The 23,390-nt window shown below is 48.3% G+C and overlaps 11 protein-coding genes across 13 annotated transcripts; 6 read left to right on the top strand and 5 right to left on the bottom strand.

The window, feature by feature from the left end:
* Positions 1 to 85: 85 nt before the first annotated feature.
* ONS95_013619 (uncharacterized protein) lies at positions 86 to 998 on the bottom strand (the record flags this gene model as incomplete). Its single annotated transcript, XM_058507258.1, has 3 exons — positions 86 to 378; positions 432 to 732; positions 780 to 998. The coding sequence occupies 3 exons, from the start codon at positions 996 to 998 to the stop codon at positions 86 to 88; spliced, it is 813 nt and encodes a 270-aa protein (XP_058356427.1).
* A 1,471-nt stretch (positions 999 to 2,469) lies between these two features.
* ONS95_013618 (uncharacterized protein) lies at positions 2,470 to 4,356 on the bottom strand (the record flags this gene model as incomplete). Its single annotated transcript, XM_058507257.1, has 5 exons — positions 2,470 to 3,365; positions 3,418 to 3,615; positions 3,685 to 3,755; positions 3,806 to 3,983; positions 4,035 to 4,356. The coding sequence occupies 5 exons, from the start codon at positions 4,354 to 4,356 to the stop codon at positions 2,470 to 2,472; spliced, it is 1,665 nt and encodes a 554-aa protein (XP_058356426.1).
* A 375-nt stretch (positions 4,357 to 4,731) lies between these two features.
* Positions 4,732 to 6,738, bottom strand: ONS95_013617 (uncharacterized protein). 3 transcript variants are annotated; one of them, XM_058507255.1, is made up of 7 exons: positions 6,492 to 6,738; positions 6,345 to 6,432; positions 5,980 to 6,142; positions 5,693 to 5,923; positions 5,547 to 5,637; positions 5,474 to 5,484; positions 4,732 to 5,425 (listed from the first exon to the last, which is right to left on the bottom strand). In XM_058507255.1, the coding sequence occupies exons 1-7, from the start codon at positions 6,516 to 6,518 to the stop codon at positions 5,110 to 5,112; spliced, it is 927 nt and encodes a 308-aa protein (XP_058356424.1). In that variant the 5' UTR covers positions 6,519 to 6,738; the 3' UTR covers positions 4,732 to 5,109. The 3 variants fall into 3 exon arrangements, with proteins under 3 accessions (XP_058356424.1, XP_058356425.1, XP_058356423.1); XM_058507256.1 differs by having other exon boundaries at positions 5,693 to 6,142; positions 6,345 to 6,417; positions 6,492 to 6,599; XM_058507254.1 differs by having other exon boundaries at positions 5,980 to 6,599.
* Positions 6,739 to 6,807: 69 nt separating this feature from the next.
* Positions 6,808 to 7,499, top strand: ONS95_013616 (uncharacterized protein). The gene is made up of 2 exons (XM_058507253.1): positions 6,808 to 7,062; positions 7,124 to 7,499. The coding sequence occupies exons 1-2, from the start codon at positions 6,896 to 6,898 to the stop codon at positions 7,227 to 7,229; spliced, it is 273 nt and encodes a 90-aa protein (XP_058356422.1). The 5' UTR covers positions 6,808 to 6,895; the 3' UTR covers positions 7,230 to 7,499.
* A 473-nt stretch (positions 7,500 to 7,972) lies between these two features.
* Positions 7,973 to 8,479, top strand: ONS95_013615 (uncharacterized protein; the record flags this gene model as incomplete). The annotated part of the gene is made up of 1 exon (XM_058507252.1): positions 7,973 to 8,479. The coding sequence occupies one exon, from the start codon at positions 7,973 to 7,975 to the stop codon at positions 8,477 to 8,479; it is 507 nt and encodes a 168-aa protein (XP_058356421.1).
* Positions 8,480 to 9,449: 970 nt separating this feature from the next.
* Positions 9,450 to 11,217, bottom strand: ONS95_013614 (uncharacterized protein; the record flags this gene model as incomplete). The annotated part of the gene is made up of 2 exons (XM_058507251.1): positions 9,450 to 10,923; positions 10,982 to 11,217. 2 exons carry the CDS (start codon positions 11,215 to 11,217, stop codon positions 9,450 to 9,452), a joined length of 1,710 nt encoding a protein of 569 aa, XP_058356420.1.
* A 583-nt stretch (positions 11,218 to 11,800) lies between these two features.
* Positions 11,801 to 12,352, top strand: ONS95_013613 (uncharacterized protein; the record flags this gene model as incomplete). The annotated part of the gene is made up of 4 exons (XM_058507250.1): positions 11,801 to 11,910; positions 11,962 to 12,035; positions 12,087 to 12,284; positions 12,333 to 12,352. 4 exons carry the CDS (start codon positions 11,801 to 11,803, stop codon positions 12,350 to 12,352), a joined length of 402 nt encoding a protein of 133 aa, XP_058356419.1.
* A 211-nt stretch (positions 12,353 to 12,563) lies between these two features.
* Positions 12,564 to 13,237, top strand: ONS95_013612 (uncharacterized protein; the record flags this gene model as incomplete). The annotated part of the gene is made up of 2 exons (XM_058507249.1): positions 12,564 to 13,095; positions 13,149 to 13,237. 2 exons carry the CDS (start codon positions 12,564 to 12,566, stop codon positions 13,235 to 13,237), a joined length of 621 nt encoding a protein of 206 aa, XP_058356418.1.
* Positions 13,238 to 13,607: 370 nt separating this feature from the next.
* NMT1_2 (glycylpeptide N-tetradecanoyltransferase) lies at positions 13,608 to 15,644 on the top strand. Its single transcript, XM_058507248.1, has 2 exons — positions 13,608 to 14,360; positions 14,407 to 15,644. The coding sequence occupies exons 1-2, from the start codon at positions 13,660 to 13,662 to the stop codon at positions 15,026 to 15,028; spliced, it is 1,323 nt and encodes a 440-aa protein (XP_058356417.1). The 5' UTR covers positions 13,608 to 13,659; the 3' UTR covers positions 15,029 to 15,644.
* A 483-nt stretch (positions 15,645 to 16,127) lies between these two features.
* ONS95_013610 (uncharacterized protein) lies at positions 16,128 to 18,018 on the bottom strand (the record flags this gene model as incomplete). Its single annotated transcript, XM_058507247.1, has 6 exons — positions 16,128 to 16,739; positions 16,826 to 16,977; positions 17,025 to 17,103; positions 17,153 to 17,179; positions 17,292 to 17,466; positions 17,969 to 18,018. The coding sequence occupies 6 exons, from the start codon at positions 18,016 to 18,018 to the stop codon at positions 16,128 to 16,130; spliced, it is 1,095 nt and encodes a 364-aa protein (XP_058356416.1).
* Positions 18,019 to 18,511: 493 nt separating this feature from the next.
* Positions 18,512 to 22,676, top strand: ONS95_013609 (uncharacterized protein; the record flags this gene model as incomplete). The annotated part of the gene is made up of 3 exons (XM_058507246.1): positions 18,512 to 20,491; positions 20,559 to 22,483; positions 22,590 to 22,676. 2 exons carry the CDS (start codon positions 18,512 to 18,514, stop codon positions 21,246 to 21,248), a joined length of 2,670 nt encoding a protein of 889 aa, XP_058356415.1. The 3' UTR covers positions 21,249 to 22,483; positions 22,590 to 22,676.
* Positions 22,677 to 23,390: the final 714 nt, after the last annotated feature.

Genomic DNA, 23,390 nt, shown 5'->3' with positions numbered 1-23,390 from the left:
TGCGTGAGGTCTGCATCATTTCGACTTTCCGGCTGTGGTTCGGTCCTTATTGTGAATTATTCTCTCATCTGATCGATCCGAGATTTCAGTGGTATGCCAGTGGTGTGAGAGATGTGACACTTTCATTGCTGTTCCGTCGGCGAAGGGCAGGAGGTCTGCTCGTCACAATGCGATAGATATCCAGCCCGTCATCATCTTGTCCTGGGTTCGCAGTCGAGAATTCCAGGAATTTCAAGAGCTTGTAGAATACTGCTGCCAAGAGACCTCCCATAAGTGGCCCGATATAATATATCCAGTGATTTCCCTTAAAATCCCCCAATATAACATCTGGACCGAAACTCCGAGCAGGGTTGATGGCAGCACCGGTGAAGTTTATCCCTATGCTGAGTAAGTATAAATCCTCAATTATGCGGAGGTCGGAGATAACGTACCAATCATGTGTCCCATAAATAAAGCGATGCCGATACCGAGTGGAGCGAGAAATGATCCACGATGGTTCTCCACCGCTAGCATCATGATCGTGAAGACTAATAAAAGGGTCATCATCATCTCAATCACGAATCCTTGGTTGACGGACACGCCGGAAGCCAAATTGGACTGAGTATTGAATTCTCCCGGAAACAGATCAGAGACTAGCAACGATGCTGCCGTTGCACCAAGAAGCTGAGTAGGGACCAACAATGCACCTCTTTGCCAAGGAACGGCTCCAACGAGGCATAATCCAAAAGTGACCTGTCTACATCAGTAACTGGTAGACCAAAACGTTGGTTGATACGCACAGCTGGATTGAATTGTCCTCCGCTGACTCTGAAAAATATCCAAACATTGACTGCCAGACTGCCTCCGAATGCAGCACTGATATATACTATCTGCAGCAAACTCGGCGAGTTGAAAAGAAAATCTATCCGTGGTAAGGTATCCGGTTTTGCGTTCGCGGTTTGGACGGCTGTCAACGCAAAAAATAAAAATGAGAACGTCCCCATAAACTCCCCCAACATGGCAACCAAATGATTGCGTACATCGTCGCTTATCCAAGTCAACAGAGGATGCCGCGGCCTGTCATAAACCGGTTCAGTCCTGGCTAAAATCGGAGAACTATACTGTGCCGGCGTGGGAGGACGCCTTGGAAAAACAAAATCGGACTTGCTATGGCTGGTATATGCAAGTGGAATCGGCATCTGGCTCTGGTTCTGGTAGCTATTCATGATCGTCGGTTCCTCGCGTACTTCGAATCGAAAGACCTGCTTTTGATAAACAGGAACGGCCAAACCAATAATGTGGGTATTGGCTCTGTCTTAAGAAGGTCCTATTATGGTTCGCATGCTAATGCTCTGTACCTGCTGCACGCCGACATGCATCTCTGGTGCATCGCTCGCCCTCCATTCATGCACCCTCCTCGTGAAGGAGTGAACTCTCTCGCCGATCAGCATTTCTGCAACCGGAATCGGTACTCGTGAACGGGCGCTCGGATCAATGACGCTGTCCTATAACCACACTCGACGAGGATTACGAGGTGACCTCTGTTTCGGGGAATATTATGTAGGTGGGAGGGATTCCCGACGACTTCGGCTTCTGCTGCTGATGTATGGGATGGTCCTTGGTCCACTGACGGATTTGACTTTCAGCCACAAACACAGCAGGGACGTCGGGCATGTTTTATGGTAGCGATGCAGACAGAACTCACGATGCTGAATGGATGGAGAAGTTGAGACGATGGTTTCTGACCCTCGGTTCCGTGCTTGGCGAAACGAATGTTGTCTTGTTTTGGAGTAGAAAGGGGGAGGGATAAGCGAGACCTAAGCCCTGGCGATCGTGAGCTGAAACGACTTGATGAGATCAGACCTACTCATCGTGACTGAACCGGCTACGATTGAAATCATAAGATGACAATACCAAAGCAGCGTTCCGATAACAGCAAATATTACACTTGGATTTGCAAAGAAAAGCGTACAGCAAACGGAGTCTCATTTGGATTGTTGCAGCTGTCCATTTACACGATACAGTAGTCGGAATATGGAACTTGCTAAGCGACAATGACTCGCGTCAGACAGACACCAGTCGGAGAGACGACCCTCCCCCACAGGATCTAACGGTCAAGCATCGAGCTACGGAATGATCGGCAAATCTCAGACCGGGGAACCCATCTCGGTATCAGTTTGGAATTCAAAATTGTGACGGCGAGTGACGTACAGAAGACACCAATGAAACCAATCAAGTCGCCTCGCACACCTACATCACGAGCATTTTTCCGACGCGCAGCTTTTGCGAAACCCAATTCTTTCGATTTCTAGGTGTAACCCTTCGACGGGTCTCTAGAGTCCTTCAATTTCTCGCGAGGCTCACAGTCTAGCTTTGGGGTTCATCTTTAAAGTGCTAGATAAACATCACTCACTCCGTCACTTGGAAGCTGTTATCGAACTCGCAACTCTCTTTTATCTGTATGCATTAAGCTTAGTATTGATACTTTGGCTATGCCCGCTCTAGACCTTTCTCTTTCCATCGAGATCCCCAGATTCCATTTCTGCCAGGTGCCATGATGCCGTTGGGATCGAGCGCATCTTTAATCTGGTCATGAAACTTCAACAAAGCCCCGTCATTGTAATTGTACGTCTTCATGACCTGATCTTGAAATGCGATGTGTGTTCTATACTCGCCCATGCCCAATTTCGCGCCTTCGCTGATCAGTTCCTTCATCATGGCAGTCGCCCGCCGCTTTGAGTCTTCGCTTTTCCGGTCAAAGATTATCATCACGATATGATGCATCTCACGCCAGCCAACACAGAATGTAGGGAAGTAATCGAAACCGTACTTTTGATGGATCCGTTTCGTCATCTCGTACTGCTTGACTGCGTCTTCTCCTGTTGTCGGACTGATTGGGCTAAACGCTGTATGCGAGCCATTCGGAAGCCACATTACCCAGTCCAACTCTCGCAAATCGGGAATGCCCGCGTATATATTGACCCGACTTCGCAAGTAGGAGTTCGCGGGTGTGTCTTCGGGGAAAGTAAATTTGGCGCCTGGGATCTTGTAGAACTCCTCGCGGATGACATCGATGTGAGCTTTCCGAATGACCTCCGGACCATAAACACAGAGGTACAGAATCCATCTAAAATTCCCCATCCACATTTTGGGAACGATAACTTCATCGATCTTATCGTGTGGGATAGGTCTATCACCATCCCAGAATGCCTTCCTATCACCATAAACACTCGCCTCCTGCATGATATGTCGAAGATGCGGCACATTAGGAATGATATTCCGTATTCGCAGCGGCCGAATAGTCTCTACAATCTCATAGAGATCTTCCTCCTTCTCAAACGTGATCTGAAACGTCTGATGCCCTTTCGGATTCGGCATCAGCCAGACTAGCTAACGATTAGCGAGCAAGATATCAAGAATGACCCGACTGGCACTTACATCCCATCTTGGTCACAATGCCATAGTTCGACTGCGAGAACAGACCGTCAGCGTACGGCCCGAAGCCGTATTGAAACAGCTGCCATGTGTTCGCGCTGCCGTGCGAGGTATTCGCATCTGGCATGGCGCCCATACCGGTTCGCATCAGCTCGCCGTCTGGTAGGACGATTTCCAGGCCACAGTGCATCCCGAAGTGGTCTATCGCGAATAAGCCAAAGTACTCAAACCTTTCTGCAACAATTGTAGTGCTGTATTGGGCAGACCTACCTCCATAGGGCGTATACCCAACTCCTCTATCCAAGGCGTTGCCAATCACACTCCCGCCTCCAAGGTCTGGACTACTCAAGGTCAATATCTTGCGAGGAACCCGGTGCTCGTTCTTACGTACACATCAACCCAGAGATCCTTCCCCGACTTCTTGATCTCGTCAAAGAGCATGTAGTAGCTCACACCTGGTTCAAGCAGGCAAAACGCACTCTTCTCATCAAGCTCGAGGACTTTCTTCATTCTCTTCCCGAGATCCACTACGATGGATCCTGGTAGTCGAGCAGCAGCTCCTCCGTAACCTACAATACCTGAGTATAAGTCCATCTAAGATAACATGAGAGAATTAATACCAAGATTCCTTCCCATTGAAATTGGATATATCGGAATTAGCCACTTATTCGCCCACCTCACCACCGCTTGGACTTGTTCAACACTTCCAGGCGAGCATATCGCACTATTAACAAATTCATCCTGGGCTCCAAGCGGGAATGCATCGTGTGTGAGCGGCCGATGCAAATACCACCCATCATCCAGCTCTTCATTCACAAGCAACACATCGCCATCCACCAAAGGCTTCAGCTCTTCGATAGCTTCCTCAAATATTTTTTTGCTGATTCCTTGCGGCAACACTTGCGATCTGATATTTGGCACGGGCCCAGTGGCTGGTTGCATTGTAGTCGCATTATCCTGGAACCGCCTTCTTGTACATGTTCGCATATTCGGTGACTCGCGAGGGAATACCAGGTGCGTATTCTGGTTCGAGCATTTTGAATGGGTTTTTGATAAATTTGCCTCTGAATGAAAGAATTTGATGATCAAAAGTTTGAGAATTCGTTAATATAGGTTCATATATCATGAAGCTTACAAGGAGTGCGCATGTTGACTTTTGGGGAAGGCCCCACGGTCATGTGGGACGGGATAGTGAAGTGATTGGCGAGTTTGTGGGGGTCAATTACCCCGCGTTTTAGCACGTACCCCGCCAAAGTTTGGCGAAGTCACCCTGTATCCTGGCGGCAGAGTGAAAAACTTTTCAGAAATTGCAGTATCTCTAGCTCTTGGTACCCCATAATCTATTCCAGGCTATTCTTGACCGTCTGTTATATGTAAGGTTATCGAAATCATTGTAATAATTGTCTCACCTGCTGTTCTCGCTTACGGTCACAAAAGTAAATACCTCCGGACACACTTACAACCTTGTGTCATGCTAGGGTCTTTGCGAGATTCCGGTATAGTTGTGATTGAGAGAAATGTATCACGTAGGCCTTTGATGGTAAATGGGATTGCAGATTCGCCACAGCTCTATAGAGACCCCAAAAGGGAGATATATGTCGTATCCGAAGTCCAAATACTTCGGCAGTCCAGCAACTGATCGAGAACCAGAAATTTGTTACAAGTGTTATTTTTATGGACTACAGCATTATAGACCTAAGCAATGCCAAAGCTTTCTAAAGAAGGAGCAGTCTCTCCCAAACTCTTCATGACAGGCGCAAGTCGTTCAACACACTTACCGACCAGTTCATGAACCTCCGGGCCCCAGACTCTGGGGCCATTAAAGACTGCAGGTTGTACAGATCCATAAAACTTCCTCTCCGTCCTCGCATTCGCCTTGTCATCAGTTGACGGCAGTGGAGGCCAATGAGCATGAGCGTGAATGAAAGCTGTATGAAACATGTACTTGTTCTCGAAGTCTATATTCAATAGGCCTTCATTGGCAGCCTTTTGTAGATCCTCGATATAAATACTACACTGAGTTAGCCGACGAAATCGGGGGCTCGCCTAGCGTATGTACCTTGGTTTGAGCTGTAATCTCGTCATCAGATGCCATCTCTATTTCTCAAATGTCTATTGACAAGATTACGTACATTCAGTGCTGATCTCCACAGCGGATCTTCAACTTCCCATCTGTCTTCCACGAACCACTCATTGGGCCTGATATTCCCGGGGATAGCCGGCCTGAGACTTGTGAGCACTTACGATCGGTATGAAACGGCGAAAGAAAGGAACACACATCGGGATATCTTCACTTCTACGCCAACGAAGAACTTTACAAACTCGAGTATCAGGATTTCTTGGTTGAATGAACATTCGATCAGCCTTCACGTGATCGCAGAAGACTGGCATGAAGGCTGTGAGGAGAGCCTCCGGATCATTCTCATGCGCAGTGAATACGTCTTCGAGATCTTCTGGTAGCTTTGGTATAGCTAGTGGCTGTGACATTGTTATGATCGTCTTTGGGATACTGAAATGTGTAAGTGATGGAAATGCTCCGACGTAATCTCGTTCGTGTTTCCCCACCTCTGGTTGCTGATTAAGCAAGTTAGCCATTTATCTATCTGCTTGTGAGTAGCTCTTTTGATCTCGTAGAATCCATGGTAAATAAAAGATTGTTCAAAGTGTTCTAGATACTTGAAGGAAGGGTATAGAGTAGAGGCGGAATCGCTCATTGGGACGTCATTAACTGTAGTAGAATTTGTGCATATTAGCAATCATTTGCCTGATAAAGACTGATAGCTTGGATAAAGAACTCAATTGATTTTTGCATAGTAATTCGGTAAATGCCTCCTTCTGGCTCCCGTTCCGGCGCAGAAAAAACCCTTTTCAAGTGTTGCTTGTGATGATGATATTGCTTGGCACGGAAGGATGAAGGAAGTCCAACGCACAGCAGCTTTTAAAGCCAGTGGAGAAATTCCATAGATACAGAAAATCAGAAACAAAATTTTCTGCATTTGTCGTCTTGCTCAAATCAATCTTCTCGTTCGCACCTTAGAGACCAACACTGCTTTATCACAGAGATATGAGTCACGTGCCTCAAATTCCCTCTTCTCTTTCCTCATTTCAACCAAACATGCCAATCCGGAACGATTTCAGAAACGAATGATCAGAAAAGTTACAATTATCTCAACGGGACGGAGCGATTAGGAGCATGTAGTTCGAGAAGTGATGAAGTTGGCTGATATCGGGTGAAGCCGACACTGGAATCGGGTGATCTTTCGTCCCCATCGTACGACCGAGAACATCGCTGAGAACAAGCGAAACACAACGACATGCCACAACACACGTGCAGATGTCTATGGAAGAGCATATAACTGTTCTAAGTGTCCCTGACGGGAAAACAGAACTATCTTGAAAATCAAGTACACAGTCAAATCACACAACTCAAGATTTGGACAAACCTGAACGAATTATATCTTCAACATTACCAAAAACCATCATGAGCGCCGCAGCAAAAAATATTGCCTTGGTAGCACTCGGTGCAGCAGGTGCCGTATTCACAGTCAACACAATCGCCAAGCCGACAACATCACAAGGCATTGCTGGCGCTGTGAGGAAACAGCTGGACAACTACAACGAGACTGTTCATCCTGAGCAAGATAGGAGGTGAGATAATCCTACGTTGGCACCTATTTATTTGTTTGTGACTGATGCTGACGTGGTGTAGGGATACAATTTTCGACAGAACGAAGATCATGAATGATGTCAAGACGAGGAAACCTTGGAATATGACTTATGCTGAGAAGGAGAGGGTGGCACATGAGCATCAGTAGGGATGGGAGACTGGGATATGGAGTTTTGTTTTGGAGTTCGGAATTGGGGATATCATATCTACAATTTTGGTGCAAGCTTGAGAAACGATGGTTGGATTAAGTTCGGGTTGAGCGGGGCGGTTTGCGAATAACTTGTATGGCGGATCGTTCGTACAGAGGCATATAGTGCCCTGAGAAATTCAAAGAATAGCACTCCATGAAGCTGAAAAGGGTGCTTCTGATTGAGTAATACACATATCATATCTTATCACCTTTTTCTATATACCTGTGCCGGAAGCCCTTCAACCTCTCGCAGATTATGGGCGTTCCGCGACAATACCGAAGACTTATTGAGATTACGCAGTGAACAATAGCGGGGTATAAAATCGAAGCAACATCCTGAATGACAGTAACACGCCTACAACTTTAGTCCACATAGTTGGAATTTCTTTGTCCAAAAATCCTGAAGTGCCAAAGACTCATCAAGTGCCAAATCTGTGTCTACTGCTTCTCTTGTTTACTTCGCTACGCAAATGTTTGTTTTGAATTTGATATGTTTATTAGAAAGAGTCATGACAGACTCTACTGAGTAAATTTTGCAGATTCTTGTTGATTTGTCACAAAGACTCAGCATCGTGTGTTGCCTTACCCATGGAGTATATAGTTGCACACCAGAAGCCACTTCTACTCACATCATCGCCCCACCGCAATACATAACTATCCTTCAAACTCAACGCCATCTGCTTCCTCACCAGTTACCCACAATGGCGGCACCCCCCTCCCCCATCTCAATCACCCCCTCCCGCTTCCAAACAGCCCAGGAAACATTCACACTCCACCTCCCCCCCACAGCCTTCCAACCCAACGGCCCAACCGCATCAACCGCCTTCATTACACCCGCTCAAATCTTCCCTCACCTCCCCAAAGATGTCATCACCATACTCACCCAACTCCACGCCTCAGACAACAAGCATCCTCGTCCACCGCTCTACGATCTCGTTCCAGACCCACACGGGCTTCCCAGCATCAATGAAAGAGGTGAATTAGAGTTGAAGTTTAGAGTGGATAGAAACCATGCCGCTGCGAATGAAGGGTGGTTGCGAAACCCGGTGGGACTTGTTGGGATGCAGAGTCCGGTGTCTTGGTCTGGGTTGGGGCTGGATTATGATATTAAGGTGTACCTGGCAGGGCTGTGGCTGCCGATGACGGCTGAAAGGTATCAGAAGGTGTTTAGAGATATTGCGGCGTTTAGGCAATTGGCGCCATATTGAGGGAGTCTTGCAGTATTGTGGTGTGGGAGCGAAGGGATGATGATAGTGGCGAGACGAACCCGACGTGTAGCGCGATGATTTGCTTGTTCTCCCGCTATTGCGATGACTCTGATTACTGGCTAAAAAAATATCTGTTCCATATTGCCCCCGATAGATGTCGAATCCCTTAAAGTCTTGCACCAAAGTGCCACAATCGTGTCCTACTGTGCAACATCCTTCAGCTATGAAGTATGGCAGTCAAACCCTTGTGCCAATAGGACAGATACAAGGTTATGCCTCAGGTGGGCTCAAGAACCAGAGGCAGATGAGATCTTTCTCTCCTTCTGAGCATTGCGATGAACTGGAGAATGAGAATTGCCAACAAGAAACTGCACTAGACGCATAGCTTGAGCCCCAGACCAAGCAATCAACCACGGCTCGATACCCGCCCGCAACAACATTACGCGGCTTTCGTCCATAGGTTCCCGTAAGTCCAGCATCCATTGAATGGTTAAGCTTGAGAACAGATATTTAAGAGGTTGATAAAATGATCGTGGTTGTAGAAGACTGGACCGAAACAATTAAACATCATTTAGAATAGCATCTTCCGTAGCCGCAATAAAATCTAAGGAAAGAACATGAACTTCGACAACGCGCTCAAGGAGCTTCATTAAATCTCTTTAAATTGACCTGGCCGGATTTCGTATCCAGCCATTCGACCCTGCCTACCATCTAAAATACAAGTTCAAATCAATTCCCATTTTGAAATACCCAAAACTATTCCCATCCCTAGACAAAAGACCAAACAACCAGCCGGACTAAAAGCTCGACGACAAGCAAGACGCCATTATTACCAGTCACCCATTGCTCGATTGATGGAGTTGACTCCCGATTGCGATGTTTCCCAGACTCCGCCGCGATGTATCTTAAATTGCAATTGAAACGAGACCACCAACTCCTTGTCAGAAATAGGTACACATTCCTCAAGTCTTCAAGTGACGGTTGAAATGAAAGCTTGATACTGCTCTTCTTCCGTGAGGAGCTTCTTCGCTGGTTTGACCTTGTGGACAGGCACAGGCGTGGAATTTGTAGTAGCCCATGGCGTGATCTGGAAATCCATCATGTCGGCCTTTTCAGCCTCTTCTTCCTTCTCCACGGGTGCAGGCTGCTCTGTATCGCGAGGGAGACGCATAGCTAGAAGTACGTATTCTGCTCTAGTCGCCTTGTCCATGATGTCATCCATATATCGCCTGACTTCTTCCGGAGGAGCAACAATCTTCTGTAACGCATCCAGCTGCCGTGGTTGATGTGCATACAGCCGTATGGTGATCGGCTGGTAGTAATCAAGCTCTGGGTCATATGAAGGATATTCGCTACTGCTGCCCTTTCTGACTATCAGAAATGACACAATCACCTCGCCGTTTGGTCGAGTTTCGAGAATGCTGAATTTGGGGAAGGAATAGCGGTCTCCGTTTCCACCACTAAACTCAAATACTAGCCCGGATATATCTGGTTTTGACGAAGCAACTGGTCCCTTTGATCGAAGTGCTTGTGGCTGTGGCTGAAATTGAGGTATTGGGGTAGGAGCTGGTGGTGGTGGAGTTGGGGCTACTTTGACAGGTGGTGTGGGATGTGATACTGGAGTGGAGGCAGATTGTTGCGGTATGCTTCCATGTACCTGCGGTACACTCTGTGGCTTTGGCGGAGCTTGAGACATAGGTGGAGGTGCAGCAGCAGCAGCTTGCCGTGCTTTTTGGGCGCGAGTAAGCTCCGTAAGCTCATCGATATGACTTTGAAACCTCTTCAATTCCTCGGACGTAGCCTCGCCATTTGCAACTATCCGCATCAAAGCTTTCAAGCTCGGATCTGTTGCCGCTCGTTCTGCCAACATCTGTATGACTGGATCTGTGCTCTTTCCAACAGGGGTAGGCGGTGGTAAAGATTGTGAAGTATTCGGTGCTGAAGTCGTTTGTATGGGTGCTGGGCGATGTCCGTTCGGTAGAGCATTGAGAACTTGAGGAGGCTGTGAGAAGGTGTTATTAGGAGGAGGAGGATGAGCAGTATTTCCCATCTGTACATCTTGTGGCCTTGGTGATGATTGTGGGATCGGAGGTGGAGGTTTCTGTTGGACTGGCTGCACCGGAGCTGGAGGGGGTGTTGGAGGCATCACCCCGCCAGGTGGACCATACTGGATTATCGGACGATACATCTGTTGTTGAGGCGGCACAGTTGCAAGAAGTGGTTTCGGATTCGGGTCTTTTATTGCATACATGGTAGCTTCAAAAGTATGTGGTTCGATTGTTATAGAGCAGCTCCCAAGTTTCGTCATTGAGTCCTTCGCAGGGTTGTCTGGTGGTGCATCTGGAGCTCCTTTCTTCTTTGTAGGTTTCGTCCAGTATTTCTCGAATATGCCCTCGGTCAACCATTTTGCTCGTGATCTTTGTAGTGACTCTACCAAAACCCCGCTGTGAGACTTGGTCAGCCTGGCGCCTCGAAAGCACGTAGAGCTTCGTTCCAACTTACCTCTCTGGAATTGTCTGGAAATGGCTCGCAGGGAGATTATCAGGCTGCGGTTCTTCAACTGTAGGCAGCGGCTTTCCGGGCGCAATACTTCGAGGCAACGACTCTTCAACTGGAGGTGGAGGCGGCGCAGGAGGAGTTGGTGTCTGGGTGCGTGGCTCCGGAGGAGTGGAAGTTCTCTTCTTGCTGACGGACTCTACACGCGCAGCGCGAGCAGGAAGCTTCCTCTTCCTCTCCATCGCCGTCACAGTGCTGGTCGACAGCTGTATATATGTGGTGTTGTTGACGACGCGTCGTCGATTGGATTGAGCGGTTCAAAGATTGGTGGGACGAGACGAGACGGGAGGAGACGTGAAGAGAAGTGGATGTTGGTTCAGAAGCTGGTCGATGCGAGGAGCGAAGGATGGCCAGGAACATCAAACCTCTCACTCAGCCGAGTCTTGCGACTGTCTGGTCTCTGCAACCACAACAGCTTCAGATGCAACGCCTTGACGGTACCACTGAGTAAACGCTGCTGGATGTGAATCAGAGACCCAGAGAAGGAAGAAAGAAAACTGTTCAAAGAAATACTTTTGTGCTTTGGTCGCGTGTAAGTGTCTCAAGCCCAGCTCTCGTCTGGTATCAAGACCAACCAACAACAACAATTCTGGCCCAACAATTGGCCGGGGCACGTGAGAAGTGTCAAGGATTGGACAAAAATTAGATATCGTTGGGTTCTGTCATTTGTTCGTTTGTTTATTGCCGCTGAACTAGGATGCATTGCGCTTCTTCTATGCTCTGGTGACTGACCTCAATCTAGGAGGCGAGGCTTTCGGCCTGGAGATGGCTACTCTTGCTCCCATTTTCAAGAAAGCTTACGGGTTGTTGTTCGCTGGGATTGCTCTATACACTGTGGCTTTGGTTGCAGTCACCAATCCATGGCTTCAACGGCAGTAATTTGCTCCTTGCGATACATTTCCCAGTATTTAGTCTGACCAAGTTAGTGTCATCTATGTACACAAGCTCCACACGGCATGGTGGGTGGATATCAATAAGCCAGAACAGTTTGGTTTCGCAAGCAAGTTTTCCTGCAGATAGTTTCAGGGAGAAATACTAATAAGGCATACAGAGAACCAAATAACACCATTCAACTTCTCAACACCCGATGGAGAGACCATCTACGCCTGGCATGTAATGCCATTGGGACTGTATGCAAAGCACGAATCTGAGATTATACAGCAGCCCTCAGGATGCGTAGAGGATGTTACCAAGACGAAAGCATTCCAACTCCTCAAGAATGACCCAGATGCTCGTTTGATCATCAATTGTAAGTACATCAATGCCGACTTTTCGAACACTGACTGATGAGTCTCAGTTCACGGGGTACAAACCTAATTCTCGAGTCTCGGCTGATCGCAGCTAATATGTACAGAATGCCGGAACGGTTGCTCAAGGCTGGCGAACGGATTCATACCGCTCTCTATCGGATGGAAGCACCTCCAACATTCACATTCTCGCGATCGACTACAGAGGTTTCGGCCTCTCAACTGGTACCCCTACCGAGGAAGGGGTCATCATCGACGGCGTCGCAGCTGTAAATTGGGCAATGCAAGTAGCTCAAATCCCACCGGAACGAATCGTCATCGTCGGACAAAGTCTGGGAACGGCGGTCACATCCGCCGTCGTGGAACATTTCGCTGAACAGGGTACTGACTTTGCCGGTGTCGTGCTGGTGGCTGGGTTCACGAGCATCCCCAATCTTCTCACCGGCTACTCGATTCTGGGGTACATCCCGATCTTGTCGCCGTTTGGTACTCATCCTGCTCTGCAGCGGCTACTGGCCAGCTATGTGGTCGACGAGTGGCCGTCTGTGACACGTATTGCGAATATTGTCCGGCGAAGTAAGAAGCTGAGGCTGTTTATCATTCACTCGAGAGATGATCCTGAAATTCCTTGGACCCATTCGGAGGGTCTCTTTGCTGCTGCTGCAAATGCTACTACTGACGGTGGTATGGATGTGGAATTATTCCAGAAGATGAAGGATACATCAACGACTGACATGGGAGATGGCTCTTTCATCAGCACCTGGAAGGCTACCAGTGACAAAATCATCAGAGAGGAAATTGTGGGACATGGCCGTAGGTTACGGGGTGCTATCGAGATATATAATATGCCTGCTAATGGTGTGCAGAACACAGCAGGATCTTGACTTATGCACCTGTTGCTCTTGCCGCTTTGAAGGCATTCGGTATGGATAATGGAGGTAGTCTTCCACTGTAAGGGACAGAACAACACCGTACCAAGTTTTTCGAATTAATTAGACTGTATCAATGATCTTGTAACCATGAGGATTTCTCGGCAGAGCTCTTGTGTGGAGACCATGGAGGTATTAGAGGCATGCTACGCAGCCTGGTGCTTGAGAATGATAGATGCGACTGTTAGAGTCGATGTTAACATTTATCACAACAACGTCTCAATCTGTATTCTCCACTACTACACAAAGTCCAGTGGACTAACTTTCACAGTTACATCAAACCATTTCGAGATTAAGATACAGATCACCAAGAATATATAGGTCCACGTGACTTCTGCCTGCCACCTTTAGCGTTTCGCGTGAACCCCACCTCATTATTTACCCCACCAGAGTACCTCCTGTCCCTTCAACAGCACGTCTACTTACAGCTTCAACACACAACCTCAATATGGCAGACGAACAGAAAGCTGGTGCAGCTCCAGCTGACAAAGGAAAAGCCCCTGAAGAAACTCCCGTCACTACAACCACCCAAGCCGAATCCGACAACGAAGAAGAACAAGAGGACACGACAGCTCCAAGCACAGCTGCAGGCACAGCAAGCAAGAAGAAGAAATCGAAACGAAAGCGCGTCAAAGCTGCGCTCGGTGGTGGATCAGCCGAGGGGTCAGAAAGTGCCTCCAGAGATGACCTCAACAAGGCCGTCGGCGGCCTCGGCGCAGCAGACATCCAGCAAATACTGAAGATGAACCCAGCGCTGGCACAACAGATGGGTGTAGGCGAAGGCAGCGAGCTCTCAGACAAGAAGATACAGGAGGCGATGAAGAAGCTAAATCTAGAGGAGATTATGACGGGATTGGCGTCCAGTGGGAAGAACGTCAAGGATATGGCGAGCTACAAGTTCTGGCAGACGCAACCTGTGCCGAAGTTTGGAGAGAGCTCTGGACCCGTCGAGGAGGGGCCATTTAAGATTGTGGATATTGAGAAGGTGCCTAAAGAACCTGGACCATTGCTGCCAGGTTTCGAGTGGGTGACTATGGATTTGACGAAGGAAGAGGAGATCCAGGAGCTGTTCTCATTGCTTTATGGGCATTATGTTGAGGATGATGAGGCTATGTTCAGATTCAATTACTCGGAATCTTTCCTCAGATGGTACGTGCTCTACATAGAACGAAATTGGCTATACTTACAGAAATAGGGCCCTTATGTGCCCTGGCTGGACCAAGGAATGGCATGTTGGTATCCGTGCTTCTGCTTCCCGCAAGCTAGTTGCTTTCATTTCAGCCATTCCCGTGGCCCTACGTGTCCGAAAGAAGGTTCTCCATGCCTCGGAGGTCAACTTCATGGTGGTTCACAAGAAGCTGCGATCAAAGCGTATGGCTCCAGTCCTCATCAAGGAGATCACCCGCCGCTGTTACCTTCTCAAGACTTGGCAAGCTATCTACACTGGGGGTGTTGTACTCCCCAAGCCAGTCAGCACCTGCAGATACTTCCATAGATCTCTTGATTGGCAGAAGCTGTACGAGGTTGGATTCAGCCCGCTACCTGCCAACAGCAAGCCTCAATACCAAATCCGCAAATATGCTCTTCCAGACCACACTGGAACCAAGCATCTACGGCCCATGGAGGAGAAGGACATCGATGGTGTTCTCGACCTTTTGAGGCGGTACTTGGATAGGTTCGACATGGCTCCTATGTTCACGAGAGAGGAAGTCGAGCATTGGCTGTTATACAAGAAGACTTCTCCAGAAGAACAAGTAGTCTGGTCATACGTCGTAGAAGTAAGGCATAAATCTTCACCTGACCTAGCACTGTACTAACCAGACCAGGACCCATCAACCAAGAAACTTACCGATTTCTTCTCCTTCTACATCCTCGAATCCTCCGTCATCAACAATGCCGCCCACAAAAACGTCCGCGCCGCTTACCTCTTCTACTACGCCACGGAGCACGGCCTGTCCCCGCAATATTCCCGCGCAGATCTCAAGAAACGCCTCAATGAACTCATGAACGACGCGCTCATCCTCGCCAAGAAGTACAAATTCGATGTCTTCAATGCTTTGACGCTGCTAGACAACACTCTGTTCTTGGAGGACCAGAAATTCGGTGCAGGTGATGGCCAATTGCATTATTATTTGTATAACTATAACACGAACGCCATTGCGGGTGGTGTTGATGCGAGGAATAATGTGGACGAGAAAAATGGGAGTGGGATGGGTGTGGTGATGTTGTAGTCAGTCTAGGGTGGTCCGCATGGCTGCTGAAGAAAAAGGTGTGCAAAAAGAGGATGTGAACTTGCATGGCTGGAATACCCAAAATACTAGCGAATTGCGAGATTGAATCAAAAGAGAACACTGTGCCTGGGCATTGAATTCTTCATAAATTTACTTCGAGTGACAGCCTAAATTCCAACTGCAGTTATCTTCGGCGCCAACTCCCGAGTCTCTCGTACTCTCCGTTACGTACTCCAAATTCTGTATTGTGCTCATCCATATTACCCCTAACCATTTCTCAACACGGAATCGAATAAGATAAAGCTAAAGCCATGGCTTACACTAAGTCTAGTCTCTGAATCACGAATGTCCTCGATAGCCACTCAAGATGAGGCTTCATGTCCAAGAGTTGAGGTCTAAGGGATGAGCTAAGCATGCCGTATGAGATATGAGAACAAGTTATGAGAGGATAAATCTTGTGACGTGCAACAAAAATTGTTTACCGAGGAGCGTGGAAATTGATTGGATGACGTGGAACAAATTATGTCCGGTGTGGAGATCTTAAACGTTTTCATTGAGTGAATACGTGTGAGGAGAGTCGTCAACATATTTCGTAAAGCTTGAAATTCAGAATCGCCACAAAATATAACACTCATCTAAATGCATCTAATATCAAACAATACAAGACTTCTCAGCAGCTGATGCACTACTTCGGCAACTTCGCCACCTTCTCCACCATCCCCGCCACCATCTCATCATGCCACTTCCACTCCTCAAGCATAAACACATGCCCCCTCCCCTCCCTAATCACCCCCGTCCCCGGCTCCAACATCTCAATCAACTTCCTCCCATGCGGAACCGTAATCATATTATCCCTCGTCCCATGCAAAACCATGATCCTCTCCCTCCCCACCCTATCCCCAATCTCCCTCAACTGCTCCCTCGTCTTGCGATGCCACCCCGCAGCAATAGCCTGCATCATAAACCCCTTCCTGGTGAACCCCTCCACATCCAACCTCTTGGTCAACTCCTGCGCTGCGAACCGCTCGTAGTTGGTGCTGAACATGCCGTATTTTCCTGAGGGGGGGAGGATGACGTTTGGGGTGGAGGATGTCGGGACGATGGTGTCGTCGGGGGAGTCGAGCCAGGTGTCTGAGAAGAGCATTTTGGAGGCGTCGCTGACGGATTGGTCGAGGGTTTTGGGGATGAACATCCGGATTCGGGTCGACATGTTTTCCAGGAAGGTGGTGGTGTTTTCGATGGCGGCGGCGGTGGAGATTAGGTTTAGGCAGGCGATGCGTGTGGGTATCATGTATGCCTGGTGATAGAGAAAATGTCAGCAAATATTTGGATTGGATTGTATTGAACTCAAGGGTTTGTGTTTGTTTTTTGGTTGGAACGTACGACTTCTTGTGCGATCATTCCGCCCATTGATATTCCTGACACGTGAAGTTGGCGTTCTTCTGTCCAGCCTAAGTGGTCTAGGAGTTCCAGGAGATCTTTCGCCATCTCACTGGTTGAGTACCGCATGAATGGCTTCTCTGATTTTCCCATCCCTGTAACGTATTAATTGATGCATCTTGGATGGAGGAGGGACAAATACCTCGGTTGTCGTAGATGAGAGTTGAGTACTTATCGCCTTCATCGTGGCCGAATCTCTTCGTCTGTCTTTGCCAGGAAGACTATTCAGATTAGAAACGATCTAACAGAAGTAGACTCCGAATAACGTACCTTGATCGTTCCAAGTCCCATAATCCACTACGAACACTGGGTGTTAGCTAATTCACGTGACTGCTTCAAGATGATTGACAATGGAAGGACGAAATTCCTATGTCGAGAATTAGAAGGATGACATGAGAAACAAACATACAATCATCTTGACATCACCCGTCCCATGGACTTCCCAATCAATCTTAATCGGTCCACCCCGTCCGGCAGCCACGGGGAGCTGTCCGCTCTTCGTAGGAGTTAGGTTCCATACCGTGTCCGGGTACGATGGATGCGCGAGGATCTCTGCAACAGTCGGTCTTCTTGATGGTGAAGCCCTAAATATAATCAGCTTTATCCAGACAGACTGTGTCTTGAGATATAATTACATTTTGTTTATGGGAGTTGAAGGGTGAGTTGTTGGAATCAGGAGAAATTTAGATGCTTCATGTGGTTGGATCGAGCCGAGGTTTGATGCTTGAGAGTGCAGGCGAGTGCGCTACGCCGCGCAGACTCAGAAATGGCTAGCGCCGATTTTAAACTCAACATCAACTTCAACTCCTGTTTCAACTTGTTAAGAAAAAGCAATCACATACAATTGTGAGACGACGCGTTAGCGGAGTAAAGATGACGTCTCGCTGTCGCAATGTCGACTTTGACCGAAATTATTCTGCAGTCTAGTTATTTGCGATCAGCCCTTGACCTTCGACATGCCACAAACAATCATGAGAGACCAGCTGTGAGCAATCCTCGAGATGGTGTCAGCGCGCAATTGGCATGCCTTACCATTCTCAACGAAGACTCAAAGTCGAAAAATTGAAGCAAGAACGGGTCACTAACGCAAGCGCTCCGTCTGCTGGAGAGAAGCACGAAAAACGGCTTCCAGCCATCCACGAACTAGGGTCGAAAGTTGGACTGCTGGGCTTATTGATTCTGCTTACTGCTATTGTGTTTACATTGTCATCGCTTATTCCACGATTCCGGCAGATCAATTCCTTGATGTTCGTCAATGACCTACGAGGATCACGTTTCCTACCCCGCATTAGCCCATTGCTTTAGGAAGAACCCCACCTCCACATCTATCCTGCAACATCAACCCGCTTTTGTAGCCACCTCCACATCCCGTCCACCACGAACGAAATATATCGGCACTTTTCACTCGGGGTATTGTCCCTATCATTGGATGATTCGCCGCCAGTCCACCAAGAACCTGCACATTTAGTCCGAAGCATCGCCCTTCAACTCGGCTGAAGAAACCCCGAAGTACAACACCAAGACTACACAACCTGACTCAAGCCTTTGTCTCTGTATATTTCACACGCTGCTCCCCGCTTCTTCTGTTGACTTGTTGTTATGCACATACGACTCTCCTATAAAGGCACAATGGTTCAAGTCTCACCCGTCACATTCGAGCACCACCGAGATACCCTCGGGATTGGGCAAACTGCGCCAAGACTCTCGTGGAAGTCGACGGGAGACGAGAAGAACTGGATACAATCTTCTTATGAGCTCAAAATAACCATCCAAGGTCCTCATACGAAGATTGGAAAGCCTGAGACTTTTAAAGTCGAGTCTTCCGAATCGGTTCTGGTACCATGGCCAGGTGCTACTCTGAAATCGCGAGAATCAGCAACTGTTCAGGTCAGAGTCACGGGTGCAAAGGACTCGGATCCATCAGAGTGGTCTGCCCCATCTACGGTTGAGATTGGTCTTCTTGAAAAGGATGACTGGAAATCTCGAGTCATTGCTGCACCCAGGATACTCAGCGCCTGTGATTCGCTCCGACCAGCGTTGTTTCGAAAGGATTTTCATCTGGGCAAAAATGTCCAGTCTGCACGTCTTTATATCACGGCTTATGGTGTCTATGAGGCTTTCATCAACGGAACGAAAGTCGGGGATCATGTCTTGGCACCAGGATGGACATCCTACAAGTACCATCTCAATTACCAGACTTTTGATGTCACGGAGCTGCTCAAGAAGGGAGACAATGTTATTGGAACCGAAGTTGGGGAAGGATGGTTCAGCGGAAGACTAGGCTTTGGGGGTGGTTGGAGATGCATATATGGAGACAAACTCGCTGTTCTCGCCCAGCTCGAAATTACCTTCGATGATGGTCAGGTAGAGACGATTGGATCCGATGACACTTGGAAGAGTACGGAAAGCGCAATTACTGCAGCTGAGTTGTACGATGGAGAGTCATACGACGCGAGGGGTGAAGCCCCTGGATGGTCATCACCATCTTTCAAGCATGGATCATGGTCTCCTGTCACCGAGCTGGACTTCCCTGCCACCAAACTGCAAGCGCCAGAAGGACCTCCAGTTCGAAAGGTCGAAACTGTCAAGCCTAAATCAATTTTCAAAACTCCAGCGGGCAAGACCGTTGTCGATTTCGGGCAGAACCTCGTAGGCTGGTTGAGGGTGCATGTTTCTGGGCCATCAGGTCACACGATCACCTTTACTCACACTGAAGTCCTCGAGCACGGCGAGATTGCGACTCGGCCACTTCGTAAATGTAAAGCACAGGACTCACTTACTCTTGCTGGGAAATCCATAATTTGGGAGCCAAAATTCACATTCCACGGTTTCCGATATGTTCAAATCGACAACTGGCCATCGGGAGACCCTACAGTCAGCGATCTTGAAGCCATCGTGATTCACACCGATATGCAAAGAACAGGCTGGTTCGAATGCTCAGAACCGATGATCAACCAACTTCACCAGAATATCTGCTGGGGAATGAAAGGCAACTTCGTTAGCATCCCAACCGATTGTCCTCAGCGAGACGAACGCCTTGGCTGGACAGGTGATATCCAGATCTTTTCTCCGACAGCCAACTTCCTGTACGATACCTTCGGCATGTTATCCGGCTGGCTCAAAGATCTAGCCGTCGAGCAGATCAATGAATTGAATGGAGTTGTCGGCGTCGTCGTACCCGATATCCTCCCCAGACAATTCACGCAGCCACAGGCAGCTTGGTCAGACGCAGCTATTATCACGCCATGGGATCTATACACCGCATTTGGTGATCGTCAGATCCTCAAAGATCAACTTGAGAGTATGAAAGAGTGGTTGGAGAAGGGCGTGGCGAGGCAGGAAAATGGTCTTTGGGATCCGGATGGAAATCAGCTGGGCGATTGGCTGGATCCAGATGCTCCTCCTGATGATGCAGGTAAGGCGAAGACAGACCCTCATCTTGTCGCCAATGCGTATCTAGTCCATGTTACGGACTTGATGTCCAAGATTTGTGGGATACTTGGGCTGGGTGATGGCGTGAAGCATTATGGAAGCGAGGCGGAGAGGTTGAAGAAACTGTTCCAGGATGAATACATAACGCCCAATGGTCGTTTGGCTCCAGATACTATGGTGAGTGCTCTTCAGTCCCGTCTTGATTCTCACCTGGAATGTCGAAACTGAAATGCCCATCTTACAGACATCCATCTCCCTCGCCATAAACTTCAACCTCTTCTCCACCCCCACCCAACTCTCCTCCGCCTCCACCCGCCTCTCAAAAATCGTCCGCTCCTCCACCTTCAAAATCGGTACCGGCTTCGTCGGCACCCCACTCATCCTCCCCTCCCTAACCTCAACCTCCCAATCCCAACTCGCCTACCGCATGCTCCAAGCCACTAAATGCCCCTCTTGGTTATACCCCATAACCATGGGCGCTACTACCATGTGGGAACGCTGGGACTCGATGTTACCTGATGGAAGTATCAATCCGGGCGAGATGACAAGTTTTAACCATTATGCGCTGGGCAGTGTGGGGGCTTGGTTACATTCCACGGTTGGTGGGATTAGTCCCAAGGAGCCGGGGTGGAGGGTGGTGAAGTTTGAGCCTGTGCCTGGGGGGACGCTGAAGTGGGCGAAGTGTAGGCATGAAGGTCCGTATGGAGAGGTGAAGTGTGAGTGGAAACTTGAGGGGGGGAACTTCGATGTCAAGGTGGTGGTGCCGCTTAATTGCATGGGTGAAGTCAAACTCCCTGGAAAGGATGAGGTGCATACAGTGGGCAGTGGCGTGTACGAGTTCTCTGTGGACGGGTACGATGCGGGAGAGTGGCCTCCAAAAGCAATTTCTAATCCTTTCACGGCTCCGGAGAAGGATGAATTTGATGAGAAATAATGAATGACGAAAATTACCTGTTTGTATTTATGAATCAACTCTTTATCTAGTATTTCATTCATTCTTGTTTTCTCTACGACTTGAATTGAAGAGGAAATCATTTTGTTCGTTATCCAGGACACAGGTCTTCGCCACGTGGAAACTACACCCCCAGATCCGATCATTCATGTTTTTAAACCTCGGTCTTGGGTTTCTGATCACAGCGTCTACCTCATTTCTGCCTTACGACACGAGGATCGATGAGCAAAACCCGAGGTAGCAATCTCTGCCCGTTCGTTAAGGTTTCTCCTTCTCCGTCAGAGGATAGTACTATCAAGAAGAAAGCAAAAGCCGAACTGTGTCAAACGAGACGTACCTCGATTGACATCTGGAGCAGTAGCCATCCAGATCAGCATCTAGACTTTACACCGTACTCGATTTGTGTCTCAACTCACGCAATTTTGAACCATCTCGGCAAAATACCAACTCGCTATGTTTTCGGGCAAAAGCGAGTAGCGGCCGAAGGAGGTGGACGGTGCACAGGCGAGCCCGAAACAAGACTTTGATGAACGTTTTGTTGGACTCTTTGTACAGTGGACGCACTGAAAGGTGATGAGTGGAGTGATTATCGTTAGATAAGAGCAATGCGGAGACAATGTTCTGCTTACTTTTCGTTCAAATCCTACAGGGTAGCGCCATATACGTAATCTCTCACTTGCTCGTCCTTATCGTCGTCGTTATTACTCTCGCTATCGGCGTTAACAGTAGACATAGTAGTTATGATGTCTCTACATTCGAAAATCATCACTTGAGGTAGCTGTACTGAAAGCAAAAGTGCATCGACGCTTATGAAGGTCTTACTACGATCGGGATCCATTGTACTAGGTAGTGAAAGCTGAGGATGTAATCAAGCGAGCTCACTACTCTGGTGAGTCTGGTTTGCCCGGAACAGCTATATCCTCAATTCGAATGAGCGACAGAGACTCGAATCCGATTTCTCGATTATTTTTGCCCATACTCGTCATTCTCTATGCAAGCAAGCTGAACTTATGTGAGACAGTTGAGATACAATTTGTGATAAGTACAGAGTTTACAGCGCTCCAACCGATCGGAATAGTATACACCCACTCGGGGTCTGAACTGCCAGATCGTATAAACAGCAGGCCGGATCGGGATGCTCCTCGCAGGTATCTCCGAGGAGCTCGGCCCACCCGAAGGATGGATGAGATATTTCGGTAGGGAAACCGGAAGCTCAGGTAAATGTCGGACCGTCCCCAGAGCTCGTGTCTCTCCTTTTCGATCGGCGGTATCAGTTGTTTTGTTGTCTCACATCTCCACATCAGCTGATAGCCGCGGCATCAGAGACATTTAAACTTTTCGATATCCGCCACGTCTGGACCTGGTTGGCGAGACGCGTGTGGACTAGCCGAGGGGGGCGATCTAATCAAGGGAACGGTTGTTCCGCGTCTAGGCACGAAAAGCCACATTCCTGGGGGAAGAACAATTTTCCACATGGCCATTGAGCATTCCACCAGTTGCTCGGAAACTGCACAGGAGTTGCAAAGTTTTGTGGAATAATGTTTTTTAACAAGGCAACATGGTGCAGTCGCTTCAACGATCTCGCGAGAATGTAAACAAAAATAAAGTTGGGATGTAGCGGCACAGAGATAACGTGAAAACGTGCTTCTGGCTTGCTGACAGCAGCTCACTGAGCTATTGCCAGCTGCAAGCCACGGGGGGCTCGTCTCCAGATTTCAAGTGCAGCTACATCCGAAAGGAGCTTAGATCATCAGCCTCTAATCTATTCTCTGTCCCGGGGAATCGGATTAGGGTCTACCAAGAGATGACTAGTTGCCAGGCTAGAGCAGGACCAGAGTCATCCTCCAGCCTCTCTACTCGCCCTGTCTCAAATATCCCCTCACTGGCGTGGCCTGTGGAAAAGCATATCTTCAGCCCTGCTCCTGGGCAGGTCTTTGTGGAGAGGGGTTTGAACATCGAGACTTTTCAAGTGGGCATACTCAGCATCTGGAGCAAAACAGCACATTGTTTTGACTCGTGCTACCTCGAGATATATACCTTATTAGAGATGCGTATTGCTGCTTCTATCATCCAAATCTTTTCGGGGTTCCTTGTGCTTCTCAATCCCGGGTGGTTCGACTGGCG

The sequence above is a fragment of the Cadophora gregata genome, assembly GCF_030347475.1.
Source record: "Cadophora gregata isolate MNR1 chromosome Unknown scaffold_8, whole genome shotgun sequence".
Taxonomy (NCBI): Eukaryota; Fungi; Ascomycota; class Leotiomycetes; order Helotiales; family Ploettnerulaceae; genus Cadophora; species Cadophora gregata.
This window is presented reverse-complemented; position numbering and strand designations above follow the sequence as displayed.

What these genes read in the sequence shown, in the direction of transcription:
- NMT1_2 (XM_058507248.1), top strand. Translation starts at nt 13,660, where the DNA reads ATGGCAGACGAACAGAAAGCTGGTGCAGCTCCAGCTGACAAAGGAAAA. An exon ending in TCGGAATCTTTCCTCAGATG is followed by an intron (nt 14,361 to 14,406) that starts GTACGTGCTCTA and finishes TTACAGAAATAG; the next exon opens with GGCCCTTATGTGCCCTGGCT.
- ONS95_013616 (XM_058507253.1), top strand. Translation starts at nt 6,896, where the DNA reads ATGAGCGCCGCAGCAAAAAATATTGCCTTGGTAGCACTCGGTGCAGCA. An exon ending in CATCCTGAGCAAGATAGGAG is followed by an intron (nt 7,063 to 7,123) that starts GTGAGATAATCC and finishes GACGTGGTGTAG; the next exon opens with GGATACAATTTTCGACAGAA.
- ONS95_013617 (XM_058507255.1), bottom strand. Translation starts at nt 6,518, where the DNA reads ATGAGGAAAGAGAAGAGGGAATTTGAG. An exon ending in AAGAGAAGAGGGAATTTGAG is followed by an intron (nt 6,433 to 6,491) that starts GCACGTGACTCA and finishes GCGAACGAGAAG; the next exon opens with ATTGATTTGAGCAAGACGAC. An exon ending in AGAAGTGAAGATATCCCGAT is followed by an intron (nt 5,638 to 5,692) that starts GTGTGTTCCTTT and finishes CACAAGTCTCAG; the next exon opens with GCCGGCTATCCCCGGGAATA.